General features: G+C 46.2%; 1 protein-coding gene across 1 annotated transcript in view; it reads right to left on the reverse strand.

Moving 5' to 3' along the window:
- LOC130131754 (dystrophin-like) overlaps positions 1-25,069 on the reverse strand; it is a 184,191-nt gene that overhangs the window by 112,378 nt on the left and 46,744 nt on the right. The window contains 4 exon segments of the mRNA XM_056301551.1: positions 6,446-6,591; positions 9,606-9,792; positions 17,338-17,464; positions 20,455-20,566. Coding sequence (XP_056157526.1) covers positions 6,446-6,591; positions 9,606-9,792; positions 17,338-17,464; positions 20,455-20,566 — 572 coding nt within the window.

Consider the following 25,069-nt stretch of genomic DNA (forward strand, 5'->3'; position numbering starts at 1 on the left):
TGTCACAGTTGTGGAATAAGGATGGATAGAGAACACAGGTAGTCCTCTAGAATTTTAGATAGCTTTCAGTGATGAGGGACGGAGGGAAAAAAAGCTTTGTCAGCGTAAGTCACAGGCTTAGTCAAGCTCTGTTTGGTTGAGCTGAGTTTAATATATTTCGGTTTCGTTTAAGGGGAAAATCAAACAGACGCACCAAATGAGACGGAAATGAGAAATAAATCACAATGGCTGTGATGGACAAAATGAAGCCATGAGAGGAGCCATAGCGTTGCTGTGAGTAGACGGGAATGTGACTGTGAGAGTGTGTGTCTGTGTTCAAAGTGAAAAAACAATGTCTAGCACTTAATCACGGAAAAGACTTAAAACCAGGATCAGACAGTCAGTCAGACAGTGAGTAACTGAATGAATGAATTCCCAAAATAATATCCCACCCCCTTGCAATGACTTCTTTTTATCATAATTAGTTTTTGTCCCACTGGCTAGACTCTCCTGATGCCCCATGTTAAAAAAAAAAGGTTCAAAAGTGCCCCTATGGTAGATAAAACATGATAAAGTGCCCTCTAGGGTGCCTTTCCAGGAGACAAAACGTGATAAAGAGCCCTCTAGGGTGACGTTCCAGTGGACAAAACGTGATAAAAGGCTCTCTATGGTGCTCTTCCAGTGGACAAAATGAGATAAAGTGCCCTCTAGGGTGCCTTTCCAGTAGACAAAATGTGATAAAGGGCCCTCTAGGGTGCCTTTCCAGTGGACAAAACATGATAAACGGCACTCTGTGGTGCCCTTCCAGTGGACAAAATGTCATAAAGTGCCCTCTACTGTTCCCTTCCAGTGGACAGAACCAGATAAAGTGCCCTCTAGGGTGCCTTTCCAGTGGACAAAATGCCATTAAGTGTCCTCTAGTGTGCCCTTGTAACTGCATAAATGCATCATGACTTTCTGCGCGCAGGTGCCCCACTGCATACAGCTCAGTGCCCCTTTCATTTTTTTCCACTCCTTCCCCTCAAACAGTCTGAGTCCACCACAGTGGTCCTGGTATAAACGGATGACACAACACTATGCACCATGCTAAACTGTATGTAGATCATGAGACAAACAGAAAAGTGAGTTCCAGTTATGTATTTCAATTGGCACCTACAGTATACCGCTAAGAGGGGAAAGAAAACTAGGTAAAATGCAATTTATGTGGCCTGATCGCTGAAACAGAAAAAAACCAAAAAAACAGAAAATGAGTCATCGAGTCTTGAGACGGCAATAGAGAAGGGAAACACCAATTCTGAGGATGCAATAGAAAAATAATTTGATAAACAGATTATGAACTACATATACAATGCTCCAGGGAGTGCTAAATACTGTGATCCGATGACCAGCAAATAACGCGGTATTATTATTTTATTTTTTTATTGCGTATGACATTTATCATGGGCATAATAACATTTAAACCAGGGGTACTGCCCAAATAATGGTTTTCATTACATCTAATGGTGCTGTAGCTATATTTCATTTATCTATCTATAGATTTTATTTCAGCCCAGGCTGTTTCCTCTACCAATCACACACGCACACACACGCACGCACGCACGCACGCACGCACACACACACACACACACACACACACACACACACACACACACACACACACACACACACACACAGAAGTTTGCTCGCTCTCTTTCTCCCTCCTTCGTTCTCTCTCTACAGGGGGAAAACAGTGGTGCCGGAAATTAATGACAGCCGGGCTTATCAGTATGCAGAATAAAATTCTAATTATTATCTCAAATCAACTTTAATTAATCTAAGGCTATAAGGCTTGATCCCTCTGCCATGCTAGAGGACCATTATCGAGTTTAAAGAGGGCTGAGGATACACACACACACCCATGCAAGCACACTCACATGCACACATATTTTTGCATACATAAACACATTAACATTCTCCTGCTTTCTCTCTCTCTCTCTCTCTCTCTCTCTCTCTCTCTCTCTCTCTCTCTCTCTCTCTCTCTCTCTCTCTCTCTCTCTCACACACACACACACACACACACACACACACACACACACACCTGACACTCAGGGACGACCTTGAATTAAGCTGAAAATTAAAATCAACACTTCAAAAACAATAACAACTGCAAAGTGATACTACACAAAAGGCCTTGTCGTCTTTCACGTCCAAAGGCTGATTGCCCCAGACACGATGAAAAACACGCACAATGAAACGACTGTGTGAACTGTGTGCGTCTGTGTGTGTCTACACTCCTGCTGATTCATGCACTGGTTTATAGGGAACGTGTGTGTCTGTGTTAGTCTCTTTATTTGCGCTCGTGCGTGTATGCGTTTCTAAATGCAATTTTTTGTTTTGTTTATGAGTGTGTATATATGTGTATGTTTGTGTGTGTCTGCAAGTGTGTTCATGAGTGTGCATGAAAATGTGCACGCTCGTATACAGTGGGGGGTGGGGGGGTTTGAGTTTAAATGCAAGTGGCTGGGTATATCTGTGAATGTGTGTGTGTGAACATGGGTGTGTGTGTGCGAGTGTGTGTGTTATCTCTTATCTCTAGGTAGATATTGCGATAAACAGAGACACTGATTTGCTCCACTGGGATTTTCCCTCCCTGCTTCTCATAATTGCAGAGATACACACACACACACACACACACACTTTGGCATAAGCAGCAGCACAGCCACCTTCTGGTGGTCTTCTTCCTGCATGTTGAACAGATGCAGGCTGGTCTTCTCAGGGAGAAAGTGGCCATTTACCCTGAGAAGAGGAAATTGTTTCTCACCACGCACCATTTTAAAAGCAACAGCCACCTTGTTAGTACTGCTGCTGCTTTCTGAACAAGATCACTGTGCGTTTTGTTCTGGGACAGAAGTTGTATCTAGTCTCACACCAGAGCTGCAAGGTTGAAATATAATGCTGGTATACTACTTGTTAGACATCTTTCTTCTTCCAGAGCTTGTCACACTGGGTAAAAAAAAAGAAGCTTATATTTGTTTTTTGGAGCGTGTTACAGACTTTGAAATGTTCGCAATGCAAAGCACCAATAGTCGGTACTGTTTGGTGGTCTGTGTATTCTGAAATCTGCATAAGTAGCCGAGCAAGTTTTACTGTGAAAACTGCATATTTATTTAAATCTATTTCTATATTTATTATATATTATATTATATTATATTATTATTATGTCTACTACTACTACTACTTTCGGCTGCTCCCGTTAGGGGTCGTCACAGCAGATCATCTGTTTCCATCTCTTCCTGTCTTCTGCATCTTCCTCTGTCATGTCAACATGCATATGACACCATGACAGCATGTCCTCCCTCATCACATCCATAAACCTCCACTTTGGCCTTCCTCTTCTCCTCTTCCTTGGCAGCTCCATATTCAGCATCCTTTGCCCAATATACCCAGCATCTCTCCCCCACACATGTCCAAGCCATCTCAATCTCGCCTCTCTTGCTTTGTCTCCAAACCGTCCAACCTGAGCGGTCCCTCTAATATACTCGTTCCTAATCCTGTCCTTCTTCGTCACTCCCAGTGAAAATCTTATCATCTTCAACTCTGTCACCTCCAGCTCCTCCTCCTGTCTTTTCATCAGTGCCACTGTCTCCAAGCCATACAACATAGCTGGTCTCACTACCATCTTGTAAACCTTCCCTTTAACTCTAGCTGGTACCCTTCTGTCACAAATCACTCCTGACACTCTTCTCCACCCACTCCACCCTGCCTGCACTCTCTTCTTCACCTCTCTACTGCACTCCCCGTTACTTTGGACAGTTGACACCAAGTATTTAAGCTCATACGCCTTCGTCATCTCTACAACTTGCATCCTCACCATTCTGCTGTCCTCCCTCTCATTCACACGTATTTATTCCGTCTTGCTCCTACTGACTTTCATTCCTCTTCTCTCCAGTGCATACCTCCACCTCTCCAGGCTCTCCTCCACCTGCACCCTACTCTTGCTACAGATCACAATGTCATCCGCAAGCATCTTAGTCCATGGAGACTCCTGCCTGATCTCGTCCGTCAACCTGTCCATCACCATTGCAAACAAGAAAGGGCTCAGAGCCGATCCTTGATGTAATCCCACCTCCACCTTGAACCCATCTGTCATTCCAACCACACACCTCACCATTGTTACACTGCCCTCATACATATCCTGCACCACCCCTACATACTTCTCTGCCACTTCTGACTTCCTCATACAATACCACACCTCCTCTCTCGGCACCCTGTCGTATGCTTTCTCTAAATCCACAAAGACACAATGTACCTCCTTCTGGCCTTCTCTATACTTCTCCATCAACACTCTCAAAGCAAACATCACATCTGTAGTGCTCCTTCATGGCATGAAACCATATATTATATATATATTATATTATACATTTTTATATTTATTTAAATCTATTTGGCCAACTCATTTACAGAGAACACTGTATATTTGGAAGAGTTTGTCTTGAACAAGGAAAACAACCAAACGCAGCTCCCAAACCATAAGAAACTGAAAGACATCTCTATTTACTTTACTGCTTACAAACGTTAAAGGTGGAGCGAGTAGGATTTGTCGGTTGCAGTTTGTTAACACAACGGCTGAAGTTGCCTCCCCGGCTAAACATCGCCAGAAGGACATGCCCCCTGACTACGGTTGCCACACCAGTGTAGAGGCCAACTCCGTGCTGCTCTTCATCTACTTCTGCTCCTTCGGCGCTCGCCAGCGGGTGAAAGCCAACTCCATTTGAAGAGTCCTCGTTTCGCTGTGCTCCACAGTACTTTGTGTGCTCCGTCGGGTGACTTGGAAGGTGCGTCGTATTTTTTTTTCTCTTTCTATCGTCACTCTCTTGTGTCTACTATCTTCAAAACCAGCATTAAAACATCCGTTAAAAGAGTGCTGCTTTAGCAGTTTTTTTTCTTTCTTTTTTTTTTTTGCCAACAGCAATATAACTTTACTACTTGTAGTAAAAACTGATTACAGTGCTAAACAGCCTTACAGTATTATAGAGCCCGTCCCATTTTAGTGTTTTATAGGTGTGTGTAAACAGATCTTAGCAGTCAAGGTGTCAAGGGTATTCACAATAATATGGAGTACACCCCTCTGTCAGTTGAATCACCACTGACCCCTGGTGGCCTATGGAGTCACACCCTATGCAACCGTCAGCTGCATGATGGATGGGCGGATAGCGGAAAGAAGGGCAAAAAAAAAAAAGTTATGGGAAGAGTGGAAATTGATGCTAACTGATGGAAATTTATGTTTTGTTGACTTAGCTTCGCAGGGGGAGGAACCACTGCAGGACTCGGTCCCTAAAATGTTATTACTGTTGAATTTATAAAGCATTTCTCATGCAAATGTAAGCATAGACTGCTTATTCTAACAAATATATTCGCAGTTGCTTGGGCTGATGGTGATTTTTTGTTGTTGTTGTTAAACTTGGTATAAGTTAGATATACAAGAAATTTTAAACTAACAGATAATCATTGGAAGAACATACAAAAAACAAATAACCCAAAACTACACGCATTTAAAAGCAAATTTGAAGAAAACAAAAAAAACAAAAAAAAGTATTGTGTCTAGATATGCATATATGCATAGATGCACTTGTGTAATCTTTGAGTTGAGTATTTTTGAACATTTTTGACGGATGTATTTAATCTTGGATGAGGATGGGAAGGATTCACAAATATTTGATGTGCACAGGGCCCAGAACCCCTTATTACGCCTCTGACTGGAAGGTAGTCATTATATCCACCTCTTAAGTCAATGCCACACAAAATGATCTCAGGGCTTGTCAGCCCATCTTACCTGGAGCCAGATGAAGGCTTGAAAAACCATTAAGCCTGTATGGAGGCAAAAACCCATACCAGACAGACACAGCCCCGAGAGTGATGACTGTACAGTGTGCATTATAGTAAATGCTGAGCATCTAAACCTTGATCGATCTTGCAACACCGCGCAAGTCTTTTTACTGCAAGCCTTGTACACTATAGTACCTTACGTTACCTTTCAAACTCAGGAGTATAGACTCCTTGGTAATCATGCTTTTCCTTCTCTTTAGCATAGCTTTCTAATAAAGTTCTAAACTCACTTCTCCTTTCAGCTGCAACCATACAGAACTCTATACTACTGGTCAACCACTCACAGCTAGGGGTTAGTTTCCTCCATCTACATAGGTAGTGTGAGGCTCACAGACTCTCTTTGAAATGCCTTGTTGTCCTTCACACTACTTATAAGTTCCCACTGCTCTTGTACGTCAGCGCATACTGGGGAATGTCATACATTTTCCCCTTGTCACTGTAACAAAATTATCAAGACTAACCGCCACATTTATTCCGTTTGGTCGCTAAAAAGAGGCCTAATCTGATACTACGAGGCCACAACATCCCTCATGAGCAAACTTAGATGTGTGTGTGTGTGTGTGTGTGTGTGTGTGTGTGTGTGTGGGGGGGGGTATAGTACCTGGACGTCCTTCAGTCTTTGCTCCATTATAGGATACTCTGTGACGGCTGTGGATGGGATGGCCAGTTTGGCCTCACACTGCTGTAACCATGCCAACAACGTCGATATGGTTTCCTTATAGCGAGCTGGAGGTAAGCTCTCCAGAACTAAACACAGGGTGACAGAGACAGAGTGAGAGAGACAGACAGAGAGACAGAGAGAGCAAATCAAATGAGAACGCGAAAGACATCATTTAAATAACTGTCACACTACTTCCTATAAAATTCTTCCCTGCATCCTTCTCAGTTAATGAAGCCCTCAGGAGTCCAGCCCACACCTCCGTGTGTCTATGTGCGGACACATGGTTTTGAGCTATGCTAAAGAATGCAATCTAGTGCCACTGAGTAAGTGTCAGATTGTGTGTGTGTGTGTGTGTGTGTGTGTGTGTGTGCTCCAGCATAATACAGTAGGAGAGAAGCTACCCACAGCCTTACATGTTGCCGCAGTCTCTCTCTCTCTTTGTCTGTCTCTCTCTCCCCGTCTCTTTTGTTTCATACTCTGGTCTGGCCTTCGGTCTCTATTTATCTCTTTATTTCCCCCGATGTCTCTGTCTCCCTCCCTTCTTTGTCTCTTCATCGCTTTACTCGCCATCTTTCGCTTCCTCTTATCGTCCTTTCGTCCCTTTTCTTTACCCTCCTCCTCCTCCTCCTCCTCCTCCCCACCCGAATCTCTCATTCTCTTTCGAAATCCCTCTCTTTTCCCCCCTCTGCTGTCTCAGTGCCAGTTTCTAAGTGGCTGTCTTTTCACATCGTTTTTTTTTTTTGGTTCCACGTTTTCACGTCTCACTCTCAGTCATTAAATCTTTATAAATAACTATCTTTTCCAACTGTCACAGTGCTGGTCTAGCACTCGCTCACTTTGTCTCTCCCCCTTTCTTTCACTCTCGCTATGTCCAAAACTATTTGTGTCTTCTTCTGTCTCATTAAACCTTTTTGTTGTTGCCCCCACTGAAAGGCTATGGATATCAGTGAACACGAGGCACACATATGCACACATACGCATACGCACACACACACACACACACACACACAAACACAAACACACACACAGGGGCTTGGTTTTGCAACTTAGACTGAACTAAATGGCTAATAGGTAAAAGAAGAAGCTCTCACTGGGCGTCTACACAGGAGAACAGAGACAGGAAACAGCAATTTTATTGTGCTGAACACAAAGGCACCCTTGAAGCTAGTAAATAAATGATTAGGCACAACGTACAACAACGTTCGGTGCGAGGAGTCAATAGCAGAAAAGCATCTCTAAAGCCGGTCGGGATTTACTGTCTCACCAAAGGGCCCTTCAGCAGGGCAGATTCTTGGTATCACATTTCGAAGTGTCAAGCCTTCGATTTAAGGATGGGTCTCCCTACTCAGAATTTCACCGTGCTATCCAAGTAGTAAAAACAGCCACAGTACAAACCTCACTGATCAACACACCTTCAGCTAGACAGCTGAGGACTATTCAGTGAAACCAGCTGGTGAAGTGTTAAACTGGAAAGAGGGGGCATCTGGGTAGCGCGGCGGTCAATTATGTTGCCTACCAACATGGGGATCGCCAGTTCGAATCCCCGTGTTGCCTCCGGCTTGTTCAGCCGTCCCTACAGACACAACTGGCCATGTCTGCGGGTGGGAAGCTGGATGTGGGTATGTGTCCTGGTTGCTGCACTAGTGCCTCCTCTGGTCGGTCAGGGCGCCTGTTCGGGGGGGAAGAGGAACTGGGGGGAATAGCGTGATCCTCCCACGCACTCTGTCCCCCTGGTGAAACTCCTCACTGTAGGGTGAAAAGAAGTGGCTGGTGACTCCACATGTATTGGAGGAGGCACGTGGTAGTCTGCAGCCCTCCCCGGATCGGCGGAGGGGGTGGAGCAGCGACCAGGAAGGCTCGGAAGAGTGGGGTAATTGGCCGGATATAATTGGGGAGAAAAAAGGGGGGGAAATCCCCCCCAAAGAAACCCCACCCTCCATTCCATGTGATTGAGCATCACTGCGCTCAACTGTGAAATTTGTGGTTTTCAAGGGTGTGAAGCATGTGATGTTATTTGATCCAGAGGGAAAAGTATGGAAACTAAAATGTTAAAATAAAGGCATGAAAACTCAGAGATAAGGGAACTGATATTGGTGTCTAAAATACATCTATAACAGTGTTATTAAGTGAAGAATATCTGCTATTTATACACATCACAAAGAAGGGTACGTAACACACTGCAAGCCCTGAATGGTTGAAATGAGGGCACATTAGTACGAGGCGCTGTTATTGAATGATTTAAGCAATGAACTGCAGCCAAAATATGAATCCCCTCTCTGGGAAATAAACCTTTTTATAACAGAATAGCTCTGGTGACTAATTCCAATAACTTGTTGTTGCATTAAAAAAGCAGTGGTGTGTCTCAGCAGTGTGTGTGTCAATTCCAAATGCAGTTCAAACTCTGTCACGCTTTTTTTCTTCTTCTATCTCATTCTATTTCTCTCTCTATCCCTTTCAGAGTCTCTATCTCTTTGCATAGTATCAATATGCCTGTAGCCTACTACTGGATTATCCTAATCCCCCTCCCTGTGTGTGTGTCAGGGGAGGATGTATGCGGGAGAGAAGGGGACAATGGTGAGAGAGACAGAAAAGAGGGACAAAAAGAGAAAAGGGGTAGATGGAGATCAATAGCAGAGATAGAGAGAGGGCGAGCGATAAGCTGAGACACACGGAGAAAGAGGAAGAGTGAAAATCCTGTTCTCTCGCTCTCTCCTTTCCTTTCTATCTATGTTTCATTACTGAGAGATTAAGCCCTGCTCTGTCACTAGCTCTTTCACAGGAACTCGTGTGTGTGTGTGTGTGTGTGTGTGTGTGTGTGTGTGTGTCTGTTTGTGAAAGACAGAACAACAGAGAGCAAATGTATCTGTGTGTATTTGTGTACATCAGTGTGGTGTGTTTGTGTGTGTGCATGTGTGTGTGCGCGTGCATGCAAGTGTACACACATCTGTGCGCATTCGATGTATGTGTGTCTGTGCCTGTGTGCTCCCATCTTCTGGCTTCCTGCCATGCGCCTTCTCAGTGTGTGTGTGAGCAGATTAAAATCAGGAGTGTGTGGCTCTCAGCATGTCCACGTGGGTCATTATCCCCCCCCCTCTCTCACCCAGCTGCAGCTGCCTCTCCCTTGCCCGCAGCTCCTCCAGGACCTGTTGGTAGTGCTCTTTGAAAGCGATGATGTCCGCATCCAGGAAGGAGTCCCCATCTGCCTCTTTCTCCTCCTTAAGCTCTCTTAGACGCTCTTGCAGGAGGTCCACCTGAGGCTGCAGGGAGGCCAGACGAGCCACCTCCTCCTACGGGGGTGAAGGGAGGGAGGGGGAGAGAGAGAGAAAGTGAGACTGGGGCTGAGATGACCAAAAAAGGAGAGAAAGCGAGAGAGTCAAAGGCATGGAAGCGGGGAGAGAAATCTGAACTGACTTGATAGGGAATGTACAAGTGGAGACAGATAGACAGACAATAGATGGACAGAAAGACAGACAAGACAAAGAAAGACAGAGAGGCAGATCTATGGAAAAACAGGGGTGACATGTCCTACGGATTCATAACTACGTTGCCCTTTAGTAAACTCCTACCTCAGTTTCTATGAACACACACGTTTTCAGAGAGTAAGAATCACTCAGCACCACCTTATGAATATACGGCTGATAAAGAAAACAGCAACTTCTAAATAATGGCATTGTGGCGGACACTAGGGGCTATGCCTCTCACCCAGCAGGGCTGTGAGCTGGGGGCGTGGTTTACGTTCCCGGGCTTTCTGGTGCAAGGTTGTTCCTGTTTCAGTGTGGTTTTGGAGCTGAGGAATAAAGTTCAAACTCGCCTTCGTCTCCTGTGTTTTTCCTCATCCTGCCACAGCATGGCTAAAAACTATGGGTTTATTTTGCACCAGTGGTCCCAAACAATGCATATTTTAACAAACCGTGCACAGCTTTGAAATGAAGCCATGGCGCTGTTGTGAGTCCCACAGTGACCCGGGCATTAGCGTAACACTGTCATGGCTAGGGGCTCACATAGAGTGTGCTAGAAAATGTAAACACATTAAGTACTGTGAGATTCCTCCTGCGACATACGATACGTCAGCTCCCTGTGATTGCACAACGAGAATACAGCACATCGTCTGCTCGGCAAAGTTGACCGGCCGTGCAGGACCTCTATGACCTTGGGCCCGAGAGGCTTGCCATGCAGATCATCCTCGACCTGCTCTCACCCCGGTCAGGTCATGTTCCCAGCTCTCCCTTCTGGGAAACCGATCCCAGACAAAAAAAATGTTTTTTTAAAAAATAACCCGACTTGGCACAAATACTGTGGCTTCCCCCCTTCAGCAGTGCACCAGTAACAAAAATAACTTTAACAATTCATCTTTCTCACAGCCTGTGTACCACCTAACATATTAATGAATAGGAACAGTCAACCTGTCAGTATCCAGTACCGTCTACCACTGATGTGCAAACTAGCTACACTCAACTGGCAACTGATTCGTGTATAATTAGTAGGGGTGTAAGAAGTAAGAAAATATTGACACACTTGAGTATCTTTTAACAATATTTGACAGATTTTCAAAAACACTGCGTCCATTCTTAATTACACACAAAGAGAAGTGGCGCCACTGGCGCTTCTCTTTGTGTGTAAATTGAGGTGTTTTCTTTAGGAATTTTATGACGAGGTGTTTTCTTTATGACAAAACATTACGGTATGTCGCAGTGTTTGCAGAATCGACATATCTCAATGTAGTGAATCGTGACACATGTATCAAGATCATCATATCGCCAAATTCCTGCTAATTCGTGGCACTAACAGTTAGTGTAGTTGTGTGTTTTGCAAGCATTTAGAAGTTTGTGCATATTTATGTATTATATTTGTGTATACATAACACCGACGGTGGTCTGACAGGACGTGGAAGTGGGGCAGGCTAAGCTAACCGCTAGCCCATGCAGACCGGCAGTTCCAATAACACCGAGGGCTGTCTGGCGGTGGCCTCGCTTAGCGTTGACTGTGTTTTTGGTGTCATTGTGTGGTGCTCCGGGAGGTGTGTTGAAGGTGTCTGGCTGTGAGAGCTGGTGCTGGATCGGCTGGGGGAGCCTGGTCTGCTGCGTCCGGTGAGCCCAGGGACCACGGCCCTGCCTGGAACTGCGCCCGAGGAGTAAACACCGAAGGCGGTCTGACAGGACGCGGAAGCGGGGCAGGCTAAGCTAACGGCTAGCCCATGCAGACCGGCAGTTCCGACAGCCAGCCTGGCATTCACTCTCTGGGACAGTGAATTTCTTTTTCTTTTTTTTTTTTTTTTTGGATATATGTGTTGTTGGATTGCATTTATATAGCGCTTTGCTAGCTGCAACTCAAAGCGCTTTACAATGGTATGTACACTCTTACAATAAGTTGTTTAACACAGACTTATACAAGGTTTTAAATGGCTTGGATATGTGTGGTCTTGCAGTTTGGATGTGTTTTTTGTCTTTGTGTTGCACTGCTGAGGGCTGGGGGAAACGATATAGTATGTTCCTGTGATTATGGTTTTTGTTTTTACTGGTGCAGTGTTCTGCAGTGTGAATACTGGTAGTCGAGACTTCTTGATATTTCTTTCCTATTTGCTCTTCTGTCAGATTTTCTCTTTGCACACTAAAGGGGTTACAGAGGCCGAAGGAGGCACGCCTTATTACAGCTGAGGCTTCAAATGTAAAACAAGCTCTTTCGATGAACTCAGACATAGAATCCCTTAAACATGGATCCTGCTTGTTCCTGTAGTCAGCAAGGGAAACGAAACTGTACCTAATGTGATTTTTGCACACTGCTGTTTTCCAATATGGCAGGGGTCCGCATTTGAGTTTTCGATTTCCTGCAGGCTCGTACCAACAGTAAACAATGATAGACAAAACAATCAAAAAACACTAGTGTGGGAGAAACTAGCTGTTGTCTCTCATGATATTCATCTGCCTCTCAATGAACTGTTGCACCGCACTGAAAACAGTTTTGTCTGCATTTGTCAATTTGTCTCTTTGCACTGTTTGTGATCCATGTTCAGTGAATTACCACTTCTCTCTTGTAGGCTATGCGAAGTCCTGTACATCTATGCAGTTTATATGGAGTGATATGGGACCCTCCCTCCATATCACATCATATGAGGGTCCCATGTCATACTTTATTTATCCCCGTAGAAAAATTGTGCTCTGCATTAAACCCATCCTAGCTGTGTAGCTAGGAGCAGTGGGCAGCTGCAGCGCCCAACTCCAGTTCTTCTTGCCATGCCTTGGTCAGGGGCACAGACAGGAGTACTAACCCTAACATGCACGTCTTTTTTGGTGGTGGGGGAAATCAGAGCGCCCGGAGAAAACCCGCCACAGACACGGGGAGAACATGCAAACTCCATACAGAGGATGACCTGGGATGGCCCACAAGGCTGGATAATCCCGGGGGTTCGAACCCAGGACCTTCTTGCTGTGATGCGACAGCTCTAACCACTACCACTACTACTACTACTACTTTCAGCTGGTCCCATTAGGGGTCGCCACAGCGGATCACCCGTTTCCATCTCTCCCTGTCCTCTGCATCTTCCTCTTCCACACCAGCCACCTGCATGTCCTCCCTCACCACATCCATAAACCTCCTCTTTGGCCTTCCTCTTTTCCTCTTCCCTAGCAGCTCCATACTCAGCATCCTTCTCCCAACATACAATAGACAGCGCTAACCACTGCGTGGCGCAGTTATCTATCAGCGCTTCAGTAATTCTGAATACGAAGTCGTGTTCCACGACAAATGTGCAAATATGCAATTTCTGGTTGCAAACACAACGTGGCCTTGATGCAGCGGTAGCTGAGGTGGGTGTCAGTTCTGACAATATTGACGCATGCCGGAGTGCGTGAACCTGTGAATTACATCAGCAAGGCAAAACCTCATGCCAAAACACACACCTTCTTCCCCTCGTGCCATAATACAGTTTCTTTGACCACGAGGTGCAGAAACAAGCACAGGATGTTTTATTTAGCGTGTGACACCAAGAGAGAGCCCCGGTTTTTGTCCCTCCCCACCCTTTTCCTCCGCCCAAACCCGTCGCCATCTATTCTTTATACTGCGCTTTGTGGCATGTATGTCCTCGCCAGCTTTCATGAATTTAGATTACGCTGTAGGCGGAGGTTTCAAATCATATGCGCACATCATTCCAGACAGAAACTCGCACAACATGCCCCGTATCGCGGGTGTCTGTGATATATCCTGCTGCAAGGCGAGACACCGGTGGTTAAAACGCCTCCCACAACCCAAAACAAGAAAAAATGTGGAGCGGCTGTGAATTTTTATCAAAACTTTATTAAAAACTATGAATCTGGATCCCGCCCTAACTCCAACATGGTGTCGCAAGGCTTCAAGCCATAACTAACTACGCCTCCACCTCGCACTGATACTCTTTGTTGAATTTAACACGGTGAAACGAAACACGCACGTCGCGACACAAATCTCTCGGGTCTCGCGGTGCGAACACCGTCGCGTGTTCAACTTTAAAGAGCCGCACACGGAGCACTTGATTTGATTTAGACAGTTTGTCTGAGACGGAGCAGAAAGGCAGCAGGCACGTCCCTGTCATCATGAAGCGGGACTTATAACGACAATATGACTTCAGCGACTGATCAACTTCATGGAAATGTAATCGACTTGGCAAATACGTTGTCTTTACTTTTGTTCAGACTCTTAATGATTACTGTCTTACGGGGCCAATTTCGGAGATAAGCCTTCGTGAAAATCGAAAACTGAAAAAATAAATAAAAATAAACGCTTTCCTTCGCAAACCTCTCGAAGGAACACCAATTTATCTAATTCATCTGGCTGCCTTTTAAAAATGAAAAGGAGACTGGTTGGGTTAAGGAGGCGCTCCCTGGGGTTTATGACGTACTACTACTACTACTAGTATTACTTTTGGCTGCTCCTGTCAGGGGTTGTCACAGCTGATCATCTGTTATCATCTCTTCCTGTCTTCTGCATCTTCCTCTGTCACACCAGCCACCTGCATGTCCTCCCTCACCACATCCATAAACCTCCTCTTTGGCCTTCCTCTTCTCCTCTTCCCTGGCAGCTCCATATTCAGCATCCTTCTCCCTATATACCCAGCATCTCTCCTCCACACATGTCCAAACCATCTCAATCTCGCCTCTCTTGCTTTGTCTCCAAACCGTCCAACCTGAGCTGTCCCTCTAATATACTCGTTCCTAATCCTGTCCTTCTTTGTCACTCCTGATGAAAATCTTAGCTTCTTCAACTCTGCCACCTCCAGCTCCGCCTCCTGTCTTTTTGTCAGTACCACTGTCTCCAAACCATACAACTCCTGCTGGTACCCTTCTGTCACAAATCACTCCTGACACTCTTCTCCACCCACTCCACCCTGCCTGCACTCTCTTCTTCACCTCTCTTCTGCACTCCCCGTTACTTTGAACAGTTGACCCCAAGTATTTAAACTCATCCACCTTCATCACGTCTACTCCTTGCATCCTCACCACTCCGCTGGCCTCCCTCTCATTCACACATAGGTATTCCGTCTTGCTCCTAGACTTTCATTCCTCTTCTCTCCACCTCTCCAGGCTATGACTTAGGGTTTACGACTTAGAAAATATCAATTAAAACTTCAATGGCTTGACAACTATGGTGTGGAAATTATTTCAGGAACAAAACAACAACAACAAAAAGACACATAACTTAAAAGGCATAATGTTTTACTTCGACTGTTGTGTTCTCGCTTGGCTGCTGGGGAAAGTCAATTACTTTCCCCGGCAGCACACCACCTCATTATTATTCTAAAACACGGGCGCTACAGTAGTTACACAGGTCTGAAGTTCAAATGTGAGAATTTGAAATAAGTCATTTATGAAACTGAAATTATGACAACGCTCTAAACCTGTTTGCTGTTAGGTTATAATAGCGCAGCAGATGTGGGCTTCTGCTTTTTACTGACCCACTGAGACCATCAGCCATGTGGCGGGGAGTGTGTGTGTGTGTGTGTGTGTGTGTGTGTGTGTGTGTGTGTGTGTGTGTGTGTGTGTGTGTGCGCACACGTGCAAGTGAATGTAGTGAATAGTATCCTCTCTCGGCATAGGGGTTTCTGAATGGGCTCCCATGGCCTTATCCTTGCTCCTGATGATTCGTCCGTCCTTTTAAGAGTGTCTTAATCTGCTATCACACACACACACACACACAGCCGTTGTGAAACCCATCCCACGCTACCACCTAAGCTTTTCTGAAGGCCAGGAGGAACACCGATAAGGTGAAAGAGAGCAAAAGAGAATGAGAGGGATTGAGCGGGAGGGAGGGAAGAGAGCCCGAAATAATTCGACCTCAGCAAAGAGAGATGGGTTTGAGATCAGAAGAGAAATAGAGAGAAAATGAATAGAGAGGCTACGAGGGAAAGTGAGGAGAAAATTGAATAGCCTCATCTTAAATGGAAGAATGGTGGAAGAGATCGTCAGAGAGAGAGAGAGAGAGAAAATTGATGACTATTCAAAATCCATTCAAAATGAATGACTATTTAAAGTGAACTCTTCACAAGCTAAGGAGCAGGGGGTGGCCAACACACACACACACACACATTCTGATTTTATCTTGTAAAAAATGAAAGGTAAGAGAAACGAAGGAAAGATGCAGTAGGTCTGGAAAACAAACAGACTTCAAAAAGGAAACGTGAGACAAGGCAGAAGGGGAATTAAATAGAAAGAGCGGGGGGGGAGCAAAAAAACAGAGCAAGGGAATGTGAGGGAGAGCGCAGAGAGAGAAAATAATAAATGCACAGGCCCTTCGTGGGAGAGGAAGGTGGGGATTTCGCGGCGGGGTGGACTAAGAGTGGGGGGCAAAACAAGAGGATGGGAATGGAGCTTGATCGAGGGAAAAGGAGAGAGAGAAAGAGTGAGAGAGAGAGAGAGCGAGAGAGAGCGAGAGAGAGGGGTGCTGGAATTAGATTTTCCTCCAGGAGAGCCGTCTACTTCGCCAGCTTTCAGCTTTTGCTGCAAACAGAAAGACGCCGGTAATGGACGCTCACATGCATGTGTGGACAAACACATGCAAACGCATGCACACGCACAATTAAGCAAACGCGCTCGTTCACATAAGCAAGAATGCAGATGATCACATAGTCACGTGTGCAATCGCTGACACACACACCGACCCTAACCACCCACACCCACCCACACCGTCTGTGTGTAAGCCAACTTACACACAGAGGGTGTTTTAGAAAACAGCAGGGGGCCCTGCTCTTTCTTTGTAAGAGATTGACCAGTTGCATCTATGACTCCCAGATAATTTTTAATTTAAATCCACTTTAATTAGTGTAGATGAAAGAAGACTACTGAGGCTGGAGGCACCTGGGACTTGGATTTTGTGCGTGAGGAAGAATAGGGCGGAAAACCCCCTCCCCCAAAAAGCATGCCTTTAATCGGTGTATTCGAGTTTATGAAGTCCTGCGTTGCTACCAGGTTCTACAGTCTGGATGAGTACACTGAGGCTGTAACATCCTATATCAGCTCTGTGAGGACAGCTGTGCAGCATCACACACCAGGGTTAGTCACAACAACTACAAACACTGGTTTACAGCTAAACTCAGACCGCTTAGGCCGAAGCGTTTAGGACTGGGGACAAAGTCTGGTTTAAAGACTCTAAATACAGGTTTAGCAAGGCAGTGAGAGAGGCTAAATGACCACGCTGAGAGACTCAGACAGCAGTTCTCAGAAAACAACCCTGCCTCTGTCTGGAAGGACCTCAAACAGACCCCCAACATAAACCAACCCCCCCCCCCCCACTAGGGATTTGTGCCTGGCCAACGAACTGAAGGAGTTCTATTGCCAATTTGAAAGACAATGAGACAGTCTTGTCACCATCCCCCGTGACTCCGTCCACCAGCTCCTGACCACAAGCTCCACCGCAGCAGGGGCCCGGGCCTCTCCACAACTGCCCACCTTAGAGGCCCCCTCCTCCCACACCACAATGACGGTTCTCTCCATCCTGGAGAGGGACATTAACAAGCTGTTCAAGAGACAGAACCCCCGCTAAGCTGCTGGACCAGACTCTTGTCTCTCCCTCCAACTTGAAGCACTGTGCCGATCAGCTGTCTCCAGTGTTCACGGACATTTTTAATACCTCACTGGAGACACGCCATGTACGTACCAGCCTGCTTCAACGCCTCCACCAAGCCAAAAACCACAGGGATGAATGACTACAGACCCATCGCCCTGTCCTCCGTGGTAATGAAATCTTTTGAGCGTCTTGTTCTGTCCCACCTTAAATCCATCACTGACCTACACCTGGACTCCCTGCAGTTCCCAAATATACTTGACTTGACTAGTCCAGTGCAACACTGATGCAGAAAGATTTATAAAGGAATGTATTACTGCATGCATTATTCTTGATTCAAATGGGGTGTGGCAGCAAACTAGAGTTGAAAGTTGTGCTTTTTCTGCAATTAATTATTAACTGCATTTGCAATGGGCTGAAGAAAAACTACATCGGACACTAGAGGACTGGAACAATCTTACAGGTCTGCTTAATACCAGTTTCTGCAGTTTAATGCTAATAGGAGGACTGAGTTACAGAGGCAACTTCTTTAGTCCATTAGTCCATGAAAGATGGCACTAGTGGTATGACGAAGGCGGTGTTTTATCATGAAAAGAGGGGCAATGTTTCAATGCTGCAGGACATGTGACCATCGTCGCTAAGTAGGTGCATGCTTTCATGGTAGCATCGTGTGAAGGCTCCATCTCCATTAGAGCACCACAGCATCCCATGTGACAAAGCCAAGACTGTTCAAAATTGGTTTAACGGACATGACAATGAATTCAAAACCGTTGCCTAACTGGTCATCAAATCTCAGCCCAAAACATCAGCGGGACATCTGGACTCAAGAGATTCGGTACAAATATCATGGAAATTCAGCACAGGCCAGCCTCCCTGTTCAATATCCTCAATTTCAATGAATGTGATTCTGATTCTGAATTTCTTGTGAGATCCATAGCCAGAAAACTGAGTCAAAAGGTGTTGTAGGGGGCATCCGGGTAGCATAGTGGCCTATTCCATTGCCTACCAACAAGGGGATGGTCGGTGCGAATCCCTGTGTTACCACCAGCTTGTTCGGGCATCCCTACAGACACAGTTGGCTGTGTCTGTGGGTGGGAAGCCGGATGTGGGTATGTGTCCTGGTCGCTGCACTAGTGCCTCCTCTGGCTGGTCGAGGTGCCTGTTCAGGGGAGAGGGGGAACTGGGGGAATAGCGTGATCCTCCCATGCGCTGGCTAAACTCCTCACTGTCAGGTGAAAAGAAGTGGCTGGTGACTCCCCATTAGGCTTGCAACGGTTTTCGGTTTAAAACCGAACCGTACGGTCCACCTTGTACGGTTCAATCCGCCCTTATGGACCGCGGGTTTTCGGTTTTGCAGTTAAAATGTGCGTGAATAGTTGACAGGCGTTTCTTACTGCCGGAGAATGGGTTTTTCACTGTGTCAGCCTGCTGCAGAAAACCTCGCCCCACGAGTAAATATCCAATCACTGTTAGCCCCCCACCCCCACCCCCCACGTAACTGGAGCCGCCAGTCAAGTTGAAAAGACGGCGGTAGCTCACAGAAGCAGAAAACAAAGTCATGGCGAGTGGAGGGGTAGAGAGAGAAAAGTTTGAAGAGGCACCGTCTCCATACAATTCTGCGGTGTGGGGACATTTCGGGTTTGCTGTTGAATACAACGATGAAGGAGACAAAACAGTGGACAGAAATAACACTGTGTGCTGCAAGCATTGCTTGACCCATGTCCCGTACTACGCAAGTGGAAACACTTCCAATATGAGCCAGCATCTCCGCCGTCACCACCCAGATGTCTCGCTCTCTGGAAGCAGGACAGACGCACAGGTACCCGCACCAGTGAAAAAACAACTGTCTATCGGAGATGCTTTCCAACAAACCTATAGCGCCAACTCAGAGAAACACAAAACAATAACCCGTGCAGCCCCCGGGGGTGTTCATTGCTAAAGACATGCAGCCCTTTTCGGTGGTTGGAGATGTGGGCTTTCGTCAGCTAATGCATACGCTCGATCCGCGCTACGTTATTCCCTCCCGAACTTATTTCACCAACTATGTAATTCCTGCCATCTATGAAACAGCGCGCAAAGGCATTGAAGACGATTTAGCTGAAACACCAGGCCTCGTGTAAGAGTATTCAAGGCTAAGAGGCAATTTAGCATTTGAAAGTGTTATGTTTACATTTTTACAGATGTTTTTGCTATATACAACAGTCATACTTGAAGTTTGATTTATTTTTGCTTATAAGCAAAACAAAGAGCGAATTTTGGAAAAAGTAGAATTTTGTTTTTTACTGTTTTTTTACGCAAAACACATACCAAAACCGAACCGAAACCGTGACCCAAAAACCGAGGTGCGAACCGAACCGTGGGCTAACTGCCCCGTTGCACCCATGTTCCACATGTACCGGGAGAGGCATGTGGCAGTGTGCAGCCCTCTGCGGATCGGCAGAAGGGGTGGAGCAGCGAACGGGATGGCTCGGAAGAGTGGGGCCAAGTACAATTGGGGAGAAAAACGGGGGGGGGGGGGGGGATCCAAAAAAAGAAAAAAAAAGAAAAGGTGTTGCAGGGCAATATCCAGTTGGACATCCTTAATGCTTTGTACACTAAACATTTTAAGGCTGCAGGACAAAAAGCTTCACAGAAACTCAAACATTTACTCTGAAACAACTTCTGAGACGACTTTCCCAATGGCAATACACACTACCACTTTACAAATGCAGTTACTTCTGCGGGGATTATAAATACTTGAGTCTTCTATCATTATTTATAAATGAGGGGTTAGGTGCTCAGCTTTAGGCTAGTGTGGTGCCAGGAGATACAGTAGGCGGCTCCTCCTTCTTCTCTGAATTTAACAAGTGAGTGAGTTTCGGCATCACAGCCAGCTCCCTGCTGCTGCTGACACAGCTGTGGGCTATCACCCTCCACTGCACCTTGGATGCATCAGCTCACGAGCCCCAGCTCTCATATCTACAAGGTTCCCCGAAGGCGGCAGCACGTCATGAGGGAAAGCCAGAGCAAACGTCTCACCTCTCTGTTGTCTCTCTAAAGATGTTTACAGAGTGTGGAAGACAGGGAACAGACATGTATGTGTATGGCGGGTCCGTCTGACTTAACGCAGACTTTTGCCTTTCATAGCTGGGCGAACTTGTAGAAAACTGAAAAAGTGCCAATCCCAATTCACAGACCACTTTTGCTGTATTTTGTGCACAAAATACCAAATGGAGTCTTTTATGGAGGAAGACATGACAAATAAAGAAGAAGAGTTCATTTGCCTCAAGGCTATAGCAAAAAGCAAAGTGAAGAGGTGGTACACGAGACAACTTAATGGAGAGAGAGCGAGAGACAGAGAGAGAAAGCTGTCTTCATCTCTTCTGGGTTACAACATAAAATAGTGCTCGGCGTGAAACTGACAAGCCAAGGCATATTTTGTGTGACTAAGGGCACGGTTGTGGGCGAAACAACAGAGCCACGTGGAATACAAGGAAAATGACGACTGCACGAACTCCCCTAGACAGACGTCTGTGGACATCTGCTCAGGGCATCCTTTGACACCATTTAGGTACATGTGGATGATATAGATGTCAGTATACATATTTTGCCGACTATGAAAGCCTCTAAAGAATCCGAGGTCGACACAGAAAGCCTTGGATGAATGATGAGGTTGAGGACGCTAAAGGACCTGACACCTGGCTGCTAAGTTATACCGTCAAGCTTTTTTACTGAATACTTTAATTTTCAACTAGTTTGAGTTTGGGGAGAACAGCTGAAGGGACTTTCTTGAAGAGTCAACTCTGCCTTTGTTTAGGCGGACTGGAATAAAGAGCTTTAACTCCTCTGGCGGACACTTGTCTGTTTATATTTTATCAGGGTTGCAGTTTGGTTCCAATGCCAGCTTCGAAGTGACAGCCAGCCTTTGAACCTACTGAGTTACAAGTTAACTGAGAGAGAAAGGGAAGAGCGGCACAATTTATTCGTGCAAGGACAGCCTGGTTCATCCCCAGCCTTGGATAGCCTACACAGCTTTTTGTATCATCATGGGAAAAGACATAGCACCTCTCATTTGACGACTGAAATTTTCAAACTTTTTCCTCTCGCCCATCTCAGAGGCGCTCACGCGTCACATGCTTATGTAGTGTGAGCTGGAAGATGAGAAAAGAATGTTAAGCCTTATCTAGAATTGAGGTGTATAGACCAAACATTTTGACATGACTGCTGTGACGGCTCCAACTGGTCTCAGCTTCTGAGGTTAAAACTGCCCCAAAAGGGCGTCTGGGTGGTGTAGTGGTCTATTCCGTTGCCTACCAACATGGGGATCTCCAGTTCGAATCCCCGTGTTACCTCTGGCTTGGTCAGGCGCCACTACAGACACAGTTGGACGTGTCTGCGGGGGGGAAGCCGGATGTGGGTATGTGTCCTGGTCGCTACACTACCGACTCCTCTGGTCGGTCGGGGTGTCTGTTTTTTTTGGGGGGGGGGGGGGGCTGAGGGGAATAGCGTGACCCTCACACGCGTTACATCTCCCTGGCTAAACTCCTCACTGTCAGGTGAAAGGAAGCAGCTGGTGACTCCACATGGATGGGACGAGGCATGTGGTAGTCTGCAGCCCTCCCTGGATCGGCAGAGGGAGTGGAGCAGCGACCAGGATGGCTCAGAAGAGTGGGGTAATTGACCAAGTACAGTTGGGGAGAAAAAGGGCGGGGAAAAAAAATCCTTAAAAAAAAAAGAGAGTCAAAAGTACTGAGATTCTCTGTCTTGTGATGCCAAATCACTGTACGTTTCAATGGAGAATCAAGTGGCGATAATATGAATGGTTTTTGTACCCAAGACGAAGAAACTTCTTGTCTTTTGGGAGGAGTGCAGTTTCCTGTTCATTGTCAGACAGGAAGCCTCGCACCTTTCACCCGCATGACTTCGCGGTCATGGATGGTCTTGTGGTCTCTTGCTTTTTGAAGCGATATTCCTTTACATATAATATTGGATGCAGACTGAAACGGGCTGCGGTTTATGTCATGAAGAACTTTGTAATTGTTACTGTTTAAGTGATGTTGACTCTTAAAGTGAGAGAGAAAATAAGTCACCCTCTCCCCAGTTTGTGACATTTATTACACTGCCAACAGTTCAGCAAAAAGTTTTGTTCCGTGTCTGAAATGTCAGCAGTCACATAAATGTCACAAACTAAAGGGAAGAGTCTGCAAGGTTTTAAAGGAATAACATGTCGCTTGTTAAGTTCTGGTTTATGTCCCTGCAGACACAGCCACAGTCATGGGGCTGGAAGGTCACTGGTTCAAATTCTCGAACACATGGGAAATGACTGGGCAGGGACTTTTTTTTAAGGGCAGAGAAATTGAATTAGCAGAGCCGGACTCCCTTAATAGCGAGCAGCAAAACAGGATGAGCAAGGTAATGAGGACGATGGAGACTTTATAGTGAGGTGAAAGTGGGGTGAGGGAAAAAAAGGCAAGAGAAAGCCTTGGCTCGGGTCGAACAGGCCGGTGATGCGCCACCGGACAGACTGCCCGGACATAACATTGTTATGGAGACACCAAGTCTAGACCTCAAGGGAAAATGACTTGGACATATCGACACATCTCATCTCACCGCCTTCACTCCGGGGAAGAAGCCACAGTGTCGGGTAGCTCTCAAGTTCAAGTTTCACTTAATTGTCCTGCACATTTAAAAAGTACCATGTATCTTCAGATGCAATGAGATGCATGTTCCCTGGCTCCCTCAACCCTTAAACTATATAGGGAAATTATAAAAAATATCAAAAACAATAACTAAGAAATCAGAAATCCCAACAATGGGGCGTCCGAGTGGCATGGTGGTCTAGCCCATTGCCTAACAACACAGGGATCACCGGTTCAAATCCCCGTGTTACCGCCGGCTTGGTCAGGCGTCCCTACAGACACAATTGGCCGTGTCTGTGGGTGGGAAGCCGGATGTGGGTATGTGTCGCTGTACTACCGCCTCCTTTGGTCGGTCGGGGAGCCGATGATCCGGGGGGAGGGGTAACTGGGGGGGAAAGCGCGATCCTCCCATGCGCTACGTCCCCCTGGTGAAACTCCTCACTGTCAGGTGAAAAGAAGCGGCTGGCGATTCCACATGTATCGCAGGAGGCATGTGGTAGTCTGCAGCCCTCCCCAGATTGGCAGAGGGGGTGCAGCAGCAACCGGGACGGCTCGGAAGAGTGGTGTAATTGGTCGAGTACAATTGGGAAGAAAAAGGGCGGGAAAAAAATCCCACCAAGTAATAAACCACTGCAGACATGTATTTTGCCTAATGTTCATTATTCTGATCACCTGGGGGTAAAAACTGTCTTTCAGGCGGCTGGGCGGAGTTCTGATGCTCTTTAAGCGTTGTCCTGAGGTAAGGAGGAGAACTGACCATGTGCTGGGTAGATGGTGTCCTCCATGATACTTAGGGTCTTCCTTCTACAACAGGTGGTGCAAACGACCTGAAGCTGTGGCAGTGCTGTTCCTGTGTTTTTACCATCCTTCTCAGTTTGTGATCCTGCTCAGTCAGGTTACCACACTACACCAGTCTGCTTCCAGTAAGGACGCTCTCGACGGTAGTCTGGTAGAAACTGAACAGGGTTTTTGTGGATATTCTGGATTTTTAAGACCTAGGAATAAGGCGATGTGTAGCTACTTGAAATTCAACTTGCTAATCCATCTGCTCTGTATGTACGTATTGGTCAGAGGAGATGAAGGAGAGATGATGTGGCGTGTTGCATACAAGGTGACCACCGTGCTTTCTAGGTGTTCTGTGAAGATGGACTGAGTTTGTTGTGAATATTTTAACATTTACCTAATCTTCATCAAACTGGTTATAGCCCCTTGATGTTTTGCCCTCTTACGCACTTTCCATTTTAGATGCCACCGCCGTAATGAGGTCTCTGAAAGTCATCGTGCCACAGAACAAAGTTCAACATCCTGGTCTGTCAAGTGTCAACTTCCCAATCAGTGTTCACAATGTTGACAAAAGTTAAGATAAAAAGTAGTCCCCAGTGGGCATATGGGTAGCACAGCAGTCCATTCCATTGCCGGTTCGAATCCCTGTGTTACCTCTGGCTTGATCGGGCGTCCCTACAGACACAACTGGCCGTGTCTGCGGGTGGGAAGCTGGATGTGGGTATGTATTCTGGTCACTGCACTAGCGCCTCCTCTGGTCGGTCGGGGGCACCGGTTCAGGGGGGAGGAGGAACTGGGGGGAATAGTGTGATCCTCCCATGTGCTACATCCCCCGGGTGAAACTCCTCACTGTCAGGTGAAAAGAAGCGGCTGGCGACTCCACATGTATCAGAGGAGGCATGTGGTAGTCTGCAGCCCTCCCCAGATCGGCAGGTGGGGGTGGAGCAGTGACCGGGACGGCTCGGGAGAGTGGGGTAATTGGCCAGATACAATTGGGGAGGAAAAAGGGGGGGGGTGGTCCCCAATGACTTTTTTATCCACGACAAAATCAAAACGATGACTACATCAAATCCGCACCTTTGTAAAGAAAAATTAGGATGAGGTATAAATGTCGTTACAAGTACTTTTACAAAGA

Source organism: Lampris incognitus, chromosome 21, assembly GCF_029633865.1.
Source record: "Lampris incognitus isolate fLamInc1 chromosome 21, fLamInc1.hap2, whole genome shotgun sequence".
Lineage (NCBI taxonomy): Eukaryota > Metazoa > Chordata > Actinopteri > Lampriformes > Lampridae > Lampris > Lampris incognitus.